The sequence below is a fragment of the Montipora capricornis genome, chromosome 8 (assembly GCF_036669925.1).
Source record: "Montipora capricornis isolate CH-2021 chromosome 8, ASM3666992v2, whole genome shotgun sequence".
NCBI classification, from domain to species: domain Eukaryota; kingdom Metazoa; phylum Cnidaria; class Anthozoa; order Scleractinia; family Acroporidae; genus Montipora; species Montipora capricornis.
The window spans coordinates 35833899-35846398 of record NC_090890.1 but is presented as its reverse complement, the minus strand read 5'-3'; the positions used below and the strand labels follow the sequence as shown (position 1 = coordinate 35846398).

Below are 12500 nucleotides of genomic sequence, written 5' to 3'. Positions count from 1 at the left end.
ACGACGGACCACAAAACCGGGAGTCTATGTCCTGTGCTTTGCTAATAGCGTGTGGTTTCTTTTACGTCTCACCGAGTTCTGAATATTGAAGACTATTAGACGAGGCCTAAGGTTCGTCTTTCTTATCGGACAAGAGGAGAGTCTAACCATTAACTGATGGCACAACAAACAGGGGCACCCAACGTCAATTTTCGGAAAATATCTCAGTCGGAAGACGATTTGAGATCTAGAATTTTCGGAACATTTGTTGCAAAATATCTTGCTTGCCTGCCTGCCGTAGGATTTTCGAACATCTGAAAAATGGTATAATTGCCCATTTTTAACGGATTTTTACCCCAAGAAGGTCACCAAAAATTTTCGGGACCCTTTTTTCTGGTTGAAATTTTCGAAAAGGTAAGCCTTGATCCCTATAAGTTTCGGGTCACTAAACTTTCAGCTAGGAAATCCGAACAGATGAAAAACTTTTAGGGGATAAAAATATGCCTACATCTACCGTTTAAATACAAAAATACGTTTAACAATGGAATATTTAAGTGGTTTTGAACTACAGTATATTCTCGTTGGGTGCCCCTGAGCAAAGGCATCACTTTCTCGTCAGTTATTTATAGACCCTGAGTGTGGGTCTTCACTCCCCCGACTTCCCGCACGGAAGTCCGATGCTCAACTGACCAATGGTGGCCTAAATTACTGGTTTAATTCGCGATCCACATCCACAAGAACAGCAAAAAACAAAACGGTTACAATTAAATTCATGTTTACTTTGGACATTACTCGTCTTTCAATACGAAACACATGCATTGCTTGGGATTCCTGTGAACAAATGTCAAGTGACGTCTCACGTGCGTTTTTCACGTAAATATTTACACTATTTGTCACTGCCACTTGGTGTAACTTGAAAAAGTAATCAGAAACTTTTACTCATAGTGACAAGTTCTTATTCTCTATCAAATAAACAAATGCGTGGAATTTAGGAATTACAAACTCGCATTGCGTTGCCCAATGAGTCATTAGCAAGCGGCTTTGGTTTTGTCTTCAATTCCATTGACGCGTGATAGAATAACAATATTCCAAAGGCCGAGCATCGTGACCTTTCGGAAGCGTTAAGGATATGTAAATAGGTTTGTCGAGCGACTTTGCTTCGACAACTCCCAAACAGACCACTAACAGCGAGTGGCTCTCTCGGTTAAATTCGTGCTCTTAGAAGACGTTTTCAGCGATTTGAGAAGGTCATAAGCAACCATGGGTGCGTGCATGAGTTTGATTTGTCAGTGCCACTTTTGCCGTTGCTGTGTGTGCGGGCCTTGTTGCTACTGTTGTCGCTTTTGCAAGCGATGGTTCGGTGACTGGTGGATGTGCAGTGACTGCTGCGATGAGTTCATGGACGAGGAATACTCGCCAGTGAACCCAAGAAAATCGGGAAAAGAAGAAGCCCCACCGGACGATGGAGAGGGCATGTATAAATACCCCAACGGAGATGTTTATGTGGGAGAGTGGAGGCGAGGAAAGCGCCACGGATACGGTGAACTCGTCAAGAAGGATGGATCGCAGTGAGTTACAAAACAATGATTAATAATTCGAGAATTTTAGATTTTAGTTAGCAGTAAAAAAAATGGTGATAGAGTTTTTAAAGTTTCAACAACGCAAATGATTGAAAGGAGGGTCAAGTCGAAGCAAAAAAAAAATGGAATTCAATATGCTCATGATCACAGGAACAAAATTTAAATGGTCAATAATATCAGGCAGACGACAAGATCCTCGCTCCGAATTAAGAATAACAAAACTGTCAAGTCAGTTTTGCTTTCATAAGGATCTCCTTTCCTCGGCTGTGGAAGCGTTCGGCGACTGGGTATAAGTTTAAATCCAAATCAAAAGATAAATAATTCTAGGGAGGATGAGTTATTTTTCCAACAATTTTATCCCCGTATTTAATGATGAATTAAATACATCAAAACGACAATCCCCTTATGGCCAAGTTAGTTTCTATTGTCAGTGATCATTGTTTTGCGCGCTTTTGGCATGCTAATAGATCAAATAACTACCCTGGTATTCTAGAACCACACTTAAACGGTTTATTTGAGAAATTCTTGAGGATTCTACGGCACCTTGTAAGAAGATGACATATGTTATAAATTAACATTTAATACATATCTTGGTGGGACAATCCAAGCTTTCTAAAATATTCGTTTTTCGCAAATTGGTTTCCCTACCATTTCCCTACCATGCTCATTACAATTAAAAAGGGGTCTTTTGCCAAGACATTTAAAGTGATATTGCTCGCTTCTATAGGATTGCCTTTGTGTTTTCGTCACATTCTGTTTGGAAAACATGCTTGATTGTAAAAGGCAAATATTTAACATGCTTCATATGATATATGTGTTTTGATGGTTTGAATCTATTTAACGCCCAAAGGGTTTGTGTAATCTAATTCGTCTGACCATTTTAATTAGAGCGTTACCGGGGTTCAACTTTTGTTGCCTCGAAACCTGCGTCGCTGCTTTATTCTCAGTAAGAATGAAACAGGAGGAAAATCTTGATTTTTAAGAAGCATATTTACGTGCGGGGAAAAAGACGAACATCTTGCATTTGTTAGTAACTCTTAACAACACCATAATAGGGCCGTTTATACGAGAGAAAATAAGCCGCGGCTAACTCTGGCCGCGGCTTACGTAAGCCGCGAAAGGAACTATTTATACGAGTATAAACTCCCCGGCCAGGATAAGCCGCGGCTTGAGAAAGCCGTGAACGTATATTTTGTACCATTTATACGGGATGTTCGCGGCTTACGTAAGCCGCGGCCAGAGTTAGCCGCGGCTTATTTTCTCTCGTATAAACGGCCCTATTGTCTTGGCAGCCTGAGGAAAAGTTGCTTGAGGACTTCAAAAAGAGGGAACAGTCTTCTTGTCGTGTGCATAAAAGCGTATTGTTAATGAAAATGTAGATATTCAGGGAAAAAAAGATTTAAGAATAATAAGATCTGACAAATAGAACAAGACCTCGGCGGACCATTAAATTCATTAAAATATTCATATTTACGTCCATATTTACGCGTTAAGTGAAGTGTGTCTTCATTTTAAAAATCGCAGTGTTCCCAAGTGCAGTAAAAAACAAAAGTAAACTGAGTACCCTTTTGTCTTTCAACAAACGCTCTTTGAATATGCCGCAAAACGCTTGGTTTGTCGTTTCAATGTTTGTTTACGAGAATTAGAAAAACAATAGGGCTTGAACTGATAAAAACGCGGTAGTGTTGTCTCCAACGTCAATAGTTCCATGTGAACTGTGCATCAACACTGATTATGAACGCTCCTTTCATAAATTGTTCTTTCATTTTGTTGCTTTTTATGCGTTGAATTCATATAATACTGGTAAAAGTATTTTTTGTTGCTGTTTATTGAATGAGAGTTTTTGCCACTCTGGAGAGGAGAAGTGAGTCATGGTGCAGCAAAGCCGGCACCACCAACTCAAAGCAAGAATTTGATATAAGGTCATATTTAAGTAATGAATGACAGAGCTATCGTTTAACAGTAATTAAAAACGCTTAAAGATTGTAGATCTTGCTGACAGTCTTGCGTGTTAATTTTCGTTAATTTGGCGGTTTCCCCTCCTTCCTCTTGGTTTTAAAGATCTGAAAAGCACTGGCAGTTCATATGCTTTTGGGGCGATCTAGACCTTACGACTTTCGCGTGGGCATCTAGCAGTTCTTCGTGACTCTCGACCATTTACGCGCGCACAACTCGTGAACGTTTCTCGTGAGAGTGTTTAATTAAGGTCGGATTCACACGACCCGATGTGTGAAGTCCTACTACGTAACCCTTTTTAAGTCCTTAGAGTAAGACTAGTACTTTGATAACGCCAAACGATTCTTCGTCAGGGCCGCTTTAGGGGTGAATGGATTAGAATTGAGATATCTCCAGATATTGCCTTATCTTGAAAATCATATACATATATAGAGAGATAAACTTGTCTGGTTTGAGACATTCCATGCACCAAAGTTCCGTAAACCTAAATCACCAAAAGCCTCAAAAAAAAAAAACCTAAAATTCCCGTAGTTGATGACAAAATTCGTATTTGATCGTTTTCTTTATTACATACTTATTAATAAGAGCAGTTTGCAAGGTACGATCTTTTTTTACGACTTTAGCATGCAACTAGCCATATAAAGTGATTGCAAACTATAAATTTTGATAACAAAAACGCTGCTTCCTCTTTTGCAGGCTTAGAAAGTCACCAACTTTGGCCTGACTATCTTTCAATTGACGGAATGCATATCCGGAGAGTGTAACTTGATCAATGCAATTGCATTTTTTAGTCGGGTTTTCCTCGGGGGGGATAAACGCCTTCTTCGCTGTGTATGTGCCCGCTGGCCTCTCAGAACCCCAACCTCTTTATAGTCTATTTTATGGCCAACTGTAGACCCGATCTTGGTCACTTTTGGGTAAATGTAATTTTAGCGACCCCAACTTAGTCACGTTCTATTTATTCACAAACCTTACATAAAGCCTTTTAATTGTAACGGAATGTAATACGACTAGTAAACATTAAATAAACAGGGCTGCAGTTCCTTCTGTAACAACTTTTTTTGACCGCGAATCTAGCCAAAATTTTCTTACCCCCAAAATCACGACAAAGAGTATTAACGACATTGTCTACAAGTACTTTCCTTGTAAACCAGCGGTCAAGCGACGGTAATCACGCTGTAATCTCGCAAGCCTCTCAATTTCTTTAGTAATACACCTACTGGTGGACTTTAATAGACATATAGATATTACAGTTCAACATATGTCTGTGCCAGCAGAGCGTCGTCCTCGTTTCGGCCTCCAAGATCGCGCTTCTTTTGGTAAGAATCGAGAAGGACGACCGCCAGCCAAGTAAACTTACGGCTCTTCTGCGAAAACTCAACAAGTTGAAACAATAGTGGGTTCTAATGTTTCAGAAATCGTATACGTTCAATTCGGCTGTGCGTAAATAAAAAAAAAACTTTTGAGGTCTTCATTCTTGGCGAAGAGCGAAAGAATCTCAGCCTTTGTATGTGGACTAGAATGTTTGTTATCTTCGAGGGATAAGCTAGATATTAATGTTGGCTTCTCTACTGATCTCCACTTCGGTGAATAGCTGTTCACTGAGCCTAACTTGCGCTCTGCCACTTAAAGCCATTCATAGCATATCTTATTCGATCGAGAAATCGCCTCTGCTTCTGAAGTTTGTTAAAACATATGGCACTGGTTATCTGATAATCTGGTTATTGTGATTATCTGATTTTGGTTTTAGTTTGCTTCAAACGAACTTTCGTGAATGATCAGGCAATAATGTAATTAATGATGTAGCCCTATCAGCAGCTCATTTTATCAATATCCATTCACCGGTTTATATTGGCATAAGCCCCCACGACTGGCGCTTTGCTTTAATTTCTTAATTTCCATAAATCCAGTTTTTTTTCTAGTTGAAGGTTCAAATGAAAATCACCGGCGAAAGAATAAATTAAACTAATATGGGGCATACTTGAAACTGAATATGAACAATGCCTCCCTCGAGCATGACATTCCCCTCTGTCTTCACATCTTACTGAATGCCTTTTCTCTTTAAGTGTTAAAGCGCAACAAAAACCTGTCTAGCGATACTTCCAGAGGAATCGGCGTTGATCATTGTTACGCTAAAGAGGCGGAATAAAGCTATGTCTGATATTTGACTCTACCTTTTTGGACACTCTTGTAAAAATAAATTCTAGTCATATTTTACTTCAAGCGGAAAGCCATGGCTTTCCGATAACGAAAGAGGGTTGTTCTCCGATTGCTATTTTACCATACCACGGCAGTAAACAGACATTTCTACTCCAAATGCTTTTTTCCTTTCTCTCAGGGATTTCGGACTTATGATATTTCTCATTGGCCGTTCCTTGTTGTTCACAGGACTGTTGGATTTTTTTACGATGATGAATACGTAGGTGAAAAACCAGATGAGAGACTGAAGAAAAGTCCAGTGACGTCACGACCCTTCAGCAAAAGCCAATCAACTCCACAGGATGAATCGCAGTGAGTACCCATGATGCACCTGTAAAACATATTTCATACGTTAGCAGGTTGGTTCGGTGGTGAGTTCCCCTGCCATATGCCCTGGGAGTCCTGTGCAAGTTGGCTTTACTTGTCGCAAACTCTCTGCTGACATTTGAGAGATTAAAGGTGCGTTCGATTGACCTTATTTTGGAATAGGAATAGATAGAGAGGAAGTCAGAAATCCTTCGTTTTAACGGAGATTCCTATTAAAATTGTCGAACACCCGCTAAACATATCTTTACTATCCTATAAACTCTTGTTCTTAGGTCAGCGTAGCTTGATTAAGAAAATAACACAAACGTGTGTTGACTGGCATACGAAACGTCAAGTTTTATAAAAATGCGTTGGAATACAATGTTTATCACCGCTGTTTGTGTTATTTTTTTACTATCCTAGTTGCATGCTTCAAAAGAATAGGCCAATGGAACGCACCCTGAAACGATAGCGAGGCTGAAATATGCGTTTTGTTAAAATCAAACAAAAGCTCATATCTCGTTTCTTGTCTCTGGTCAACGGTTAGTGAGCAACTTCTTGAATCGAAACACAGAGACAAGTAAGAACAAGAAAATCTTCATGCTTTTATGACAACAGCAGTCTGTCGCAGTTTGCTGTAGAGTTGCCGAGAGTTGGCTCTCGGTGAAAACAAGCCTGGAAACGAATTTATTGGTTGATGATTAATTTCTAGTGAAAATAAAAGCACCACGTGGAGAACAGGATGTCCGTACTTCTTTTTAAAAAGAAATTCAGTTTTTTCTTGCTTGTCATGGCTCCGGTATATCCCCAACGTAGATAATTGCTAGCGACGAAAGAACCCGATTCCCAGTCAGCCGTTGCCAGCTCGGGTTTATCCTATTTGCCCTGGGGACGGATCCCGGAAGGAGGAATAAGTTATACCAGGTAGAGCGGTTTTAAATTGAGTGGCGAAAGTAATTACCGAATTGCTTTGGTTTTATATTACTTCACTCAGTGATCGGTTGAAAGTTCTCGCACCATTTTTTCAACCAATCAGAAGTGAAACCAAAACAAACTTTGGCTCGTGGGTGCATGTCTTCACGCGCTTTGTGTCGGCCACGTGTAATTACTTCGAGTTTTGATTGGTTTACTGGATTTTCTCCGTCCTTTTTGATTGGCCAAAGTAATTACTTTGGTTTTGGTTTTACGACATTAGATTAAAACTCGCTCAATAGCAGCTATTCCAGGGATAAATCTGTTATTCTAACAAAACAAAATTTATTCCGGCAATAAAGATATTCCTGGAATAAGGCACATTATCTCTGGAATAGAGTTATTACACCTTGGCAGGAACCGGTCCCGGCCTGTACTTTTAATGATGGCAACTGCGGTAATTTTTACGCTGACATATATGACGTACGCGTTGGCGCTGAAATTATGCACAGTCTTTATAGTGTAATCTGTACATCCAAGAGAAAATAAGGGGACAGAGAGGGAGGCTCCCGGTCCAGCCCTTGGGATATATCATATCCACGAAAGTTATTTTTAGACGAGTGGAAGTCTTCCGAGACGTCCGCATGCAGGTCAACCTCGGTCTGATGTTTGAAAGAAAAGCAAAGATTTCATGTAATGGCGGACGAAGTGGACTTGACGTTTGTGCATGCGGACGTCTTGGAAGACAGACTTCCGCTAGAACAAAGACTTTCGCTCGTCTAAAAATAACTTTCATGGACATGACATATCCCGGTCAACGCCCTGAGCCTCCCTCTCTGTCCCCTCATTTTCTCTTGGTACATCTTCTTTCCTTTATAAGAAGAAAATTAGAATCACTACTAAGGAGAGAAAAACGTCTCAACGACCCCTTTTTTCAAGATGTAACGGAATCCTGCTTTGTCAGTAATCAGCAGCTTTCTTTAACTTACTTATTTTTTTCCTCTAGATACACAAGACAAGAAGATGAAGCAGTTATTGAATTAGCATGGAAAGAGGAAAAACAACACATCAATTCAGATGGAGGCAATAGCTACTCTGCCATAGAAAAAGAATAACTATGTTTCGAAATTGTCTTTCTCCCTCGACCCTTTTTAACTTCCGGAAGTGGGATTACACCTTCGCTTCCGGTTCCCTTGAGAGGAGTCGATGGATAAAGATGCTATTTTTGATAATCAATTTATTAAGAAATTGAAAATACATTTAAATGATTTGCAAGAAGAATTTGAATGCAAGAGGTCTTAGTGACGAACAATCAATTTCACAGTATCATCATAATTGTTATAAAGCGAATTTTGGTGGCGCCGATAAAGGTAGTAACGTTAAGTAATGCAATGTCAAAAACCCAGCCTCAATATTGTCTTGTATTGCCTGGTTTTGAGTGGGAAATGAGATGAGTATCTTCTTACATAAAACTGCCCTCCTCTGATGCTCTTTTTTGCTGAGGATTACGCTTGCGCTGAAGTCCAAAATCTCACCTAAGGAAAATTTGCTCGTGATGTTACCTTTCGCGTCGATCTGCTCAGTGGAATTCAGTGTAAATAAAGTACGTACCTTAAATCTCGTTCAAAGATGAGTAGGGATATCTCGGAAGATCTATAGCGATTGACTTACCTCCTCAAATGTGCTGCAAAAATCTAGTCTTAATTAATATAGCTTTGTCTTTTCGTCATCAACGCATAATTCTGTGTTAAACAAGTATGAAAGTTGGCAAGTCGTGCTTCACTGCATTCGACTGATCGATTGTTAATAAATAGATAAATGTGTTGGCGAGTGAAAAAAGAGAACGAGCTTGCCTTGGATAGAATCTACTCAAGGAATAATAGTAAAACTTGCAGAAGGAGCATCTACTGTTCGGTTTTAGATGGCCGTGTCAGAGAAAGTATCTCTGTAATACTGTAAAATTGCTCTCATTTACAGAGAGACATAAAATCAGAGAAATAAGGTCGGGACAAAATGCCTTTGGTTTTTTGAAATGCGCAGAATTCAAGTTTCGATTGTAGCTAAATACCGGCAATAGTCTTGTACTTTTCAATAAGAAATCAAATACAGTTTTAAGACCTTTTAAAGGTCACGCATTTTCTTCAGTGTGCAAAGGGGAACTTAACTACAGATCCAGTTAGAAAGAGACTCCGTCCAACCTCTTCTGATTCTTGGCAAAAGGTTTGAGAGTCAACAACTCAGTGTTTTCTGGAATTATCTCGTCGATTATCTTTCGCTTCTAACCTGTGATCCTGAATTCAAAGAATTTGAGTACGGACGTGCAGGAAAGGTCAGGCTCAAGTTTGCTGAAGGAGTCCCTCAAGGGACACCGATCCCTGCTCCATGAGGAAGCAGTGGTGAGGAGGCCTTCCCGGCCTCGATTATGATAGTAAAAGTAGCATTTTATGCTCCCAGCAATGGGCCATTTCCGAGTTGCTGTTTCCCTCGGTTTCGAAGTGAGTCTTGGTGCTCAACTATTGTAAAGGAAATGAATTTGATTTGCATAAGAATGCGCAACTCATTCCCATTTGAATAGTTGTGCACCAGGACTCGCTTTGAAACTGAGGCATACAGCAACTCGGAATGGGCTATTCTCGTTTTACGCCACAAAAATGCTCAAATTATACTCGATTCACAAAATAGTGTTACTTTGGTCTCCAGAACTGAACGCTTTGTTTATTTCAAGCAAAACGTACCAACACAGGCATCATGTTTGCTTTTATCATCAACTGAAGAAAGCGAAAAGTGCTTAATTGTTTTGTTTATAACACCGTCTGACGCAGCCAATTAATTACTTTTTTTTAATCACTCAGTTCATACTTTAGTTACATAAATTTTTCTCTCAAACACAAGCAAATCATCACAATGCTTTTGAATTCTACAATTTTGCATTTAAAATCTTTGGAGTGCTGAAATCTTTATCAAAGTTATGCAAAATGCTAAGTAATGGAAACAATTCTTTTTACAGAAAAAGTGTGGGAAAAAAAAGCTAGTTTAACCAACTAATGCCAAAAAGAAATGCTACTGTAATCGGGAAGGGCCCGGTGGTGAGAGTACTCGCCTTCCTTGGGCAGAGTCCCGAGGGATTGCCCCACCGAAACTCGTTCCCAAACATTTCAACTCGAGGCTCGGGGTACGAAATCTATCAGGGAGCCTTTAGCAACGGCGGCGAGCGACGGCAACGAGAACGTCACAAATTTGCATATTTAGTGGGAAAAAACAATAGCTTTGCACTCTCTGCACGTGCGTTTTTCATTTTTGTCCATTTCTTTGCTGTCGTCAGCAAAACAACATCTTGAAATAGCCAAATTTGCGGTTTTATGGAGGACGTCAGTACATGTGCTTGAAGATAAATTTTCATTTTCTCCACTAAACTAAGCGTGACTCATATCGGTTTCATTCGTAAGGGATTGCCACACCATTGTCATGTTTAAGAGCTTGGAATGGTCGCGAAGTGATTACGCAAATTTATGTTTTTAGATGACGTTCCGTCGTCGTTGTGCTAAAAGAGAGTTTAAGCAAAGACGACGGTTACGGCTACGCCAACGCCACGAAGCAAGAATATGATTGGTTAAAAAGGGAAAAATACACGTGCTGCCCGTGCAACACGAATTTCCGTGCATTTCTCTGCTGTACTTCACAAAACAACAACGTGAAATCACCAAACGGTGAGCATATAACCACGAAACAGTCATTTTCTGTTTTGACTTTAAAACCGTTCGTACCCATCCAGTAGGATAGTTCGCCTGTAATGAACAAGACGGAATAAACGCGAAATACTTGCGATAGCGCTAAGTTATATTTTGGGCTGCCGTTTTCGTTGCCGTAGCCGTCGTCTTTGCTTAAACTCCCTAAAAAGCTGTGGCCAATACGGCCGCGCGAATAATTTCTGATGGGTTAAAACCACACGCATGATTCACCATAACCAGCTGCTGTTCACGAAATTTGGAAAAAAACTTCGTCATATTGAATCGGTGACATCAAAAGTGCAGCCCGCTGCAGATTATTAAACTGTTGACTGAAAAAAGCTGGGGACGAGATTGTGTTATTTTTGTTGAGCAGAAAAATGGCAGCGAATAGGTTTAAAAGTTCGGAGCGAAGAAAATATTTCGAATGAATAATAAAGCAATTATTGAATTCGGCTTTCGCAGAATATGAAGAATTCTGCAGATCTCGGAGGATGTTATCCACCTCGGCCTTCGGCCTTGGTGGATAACACCCTCCTCGACTTGCAGAATTCTTCATATCCTACTCAGCCTCATTCAATAATTGCTAATTATGTGACCCAGGTTCGATTCCCAGTGGCGTCACATATTGGTTGAGTTTGTTGGTTCTCTACGGGTTCACCGATTCCCCCTTCTCAACAACCAACCTACGATTTGATTCAGTGGGTTGAGTTTAATTAATTCGGTATAGTGTCCCTGATTACTGCCCCAGTGCTAAATACGCTTGACGTGGAAATAAACTTCATTATCATTAAGTTCATTAATGGCAACAGTCACGCCTTCTTCAGTCACGCAAAACGAGCCAACCAGTCTCACCCCATTTGGCAGGCTCTTTTTTTTTTGGCTTTAAAGGGACAACAGGGAGTAAGGAAGGGAGTGCACGACCATATGGGAGAGTGCTTGGCTGAACCCGAAGACAAAGTTAATTAACAAGTAAATACCCGGTCTCTCGCACTTTATAGGTGGTGACGTTATGTCATCGCCGCCATGCTAGTGGATCCATCATCGGTAGCTCCTTTGTTCGTCTACCAGCAATTGTACATTGCAAACCACCTATAGGTAAGGCTCCGGTGGCAAGGTGAACAACTGCGACAACCCGCCAAGGATGCCTCATTAGACGCCTGGGACAGTCATATTTCCTCGCATTCGTGATTATGCTCCCATGACCTTTTCAGCGTGGGATATCAGGTTACTCGTAGAGCTTTGGTGTTCTAGTCAACATGGAGACCATTTGTGCAAAGTGCTGTTTGTGCTACTGCTTCAAACTGGTTGAATTTGGAGAGCAACGTCGCTGCTGTTCTTGCTGCCTAAAATACTTTGGCTCCTGGTGCCAGTGTGGTGACTGCTGTGATGTCGAGGGAGATGGTGCCCCGTTCGTCGCAGGTGACGAAAATAAAAGAGAAGACGCACTTGTTTACCTAGATGAAGATAAATATACGGGAGAAATGAAAAACGACAAGAAACATGGATATGGAGAGCTTGTTCTTAAGGACGGCACGAGGTAAAGATTGCTTGTGATCATGTAAGCATCTTATTTTGAATTTCCAAGGTGACTTTTGCAACACACCGTCCGGCTGTCTCAATGCCAAGGGACACCAAGGCAGAAGAGGGCAGTGGAGTGCAGCAGAAACGGCCCTCGCATGTTCGACACAAGTCCCGTTGTTATGTGGTTTAATTATCCTTTATATCCTATAAGAATCCTATAAGAATTTAAATATAAGCTGGTTTTCCATGAGCCTCAGGTCCATGCAACGGCATTTTCGCAGATCATGGTGTTTGAGAGCATCATAATTTCTGATTTTCT

General features: G+C 40.6%; 2 protein-coding genes across 2 annotated transcripts in view; both read left to right on the top strand.

Moving 5' to 3' along the window:
• The first annotated feature begins 1055 nt into the window (after window positions 1-1055).
• LOC138060740 (uncharacterized) lies at window positions 1056-9058 on the top strand. Its single transcript, XM_068906597.1, has 3 exons — window positions 1056-1547; window positions 5904-6026; window positions 7939-9058. Exons 1-3 carry the CDS (start codon window positions 1240-1242, stop codon window positions 8045-8047), a joined length of 540 nt encoding a protein of 179 aa, XP_068762698.1. The 5' UTR covers window positions 1056-1239; the 3' UTR covers window positions 8048-9058.
• Window positions 9059-11794: 2736 nt separating this feature from the next.
• LOC138060189 (uncharacterized) overlaps window positions 11795-12500 on the top strand; it is a 1682-nt gene continuing 976 nt past the window's right edge. Inside the window, exon 1 of the mRNA XM_068905912.1 lies at window positions 11795-12197. Within this exon, the coding sequence (XP_068762013.1) occupies window positions 11917-12197 (281 nt within the window). The 5' untranslated portion in view covers window positions 11795-11916. The remainder of the gene's footprint in view (window positions 12198-12500) is intronic.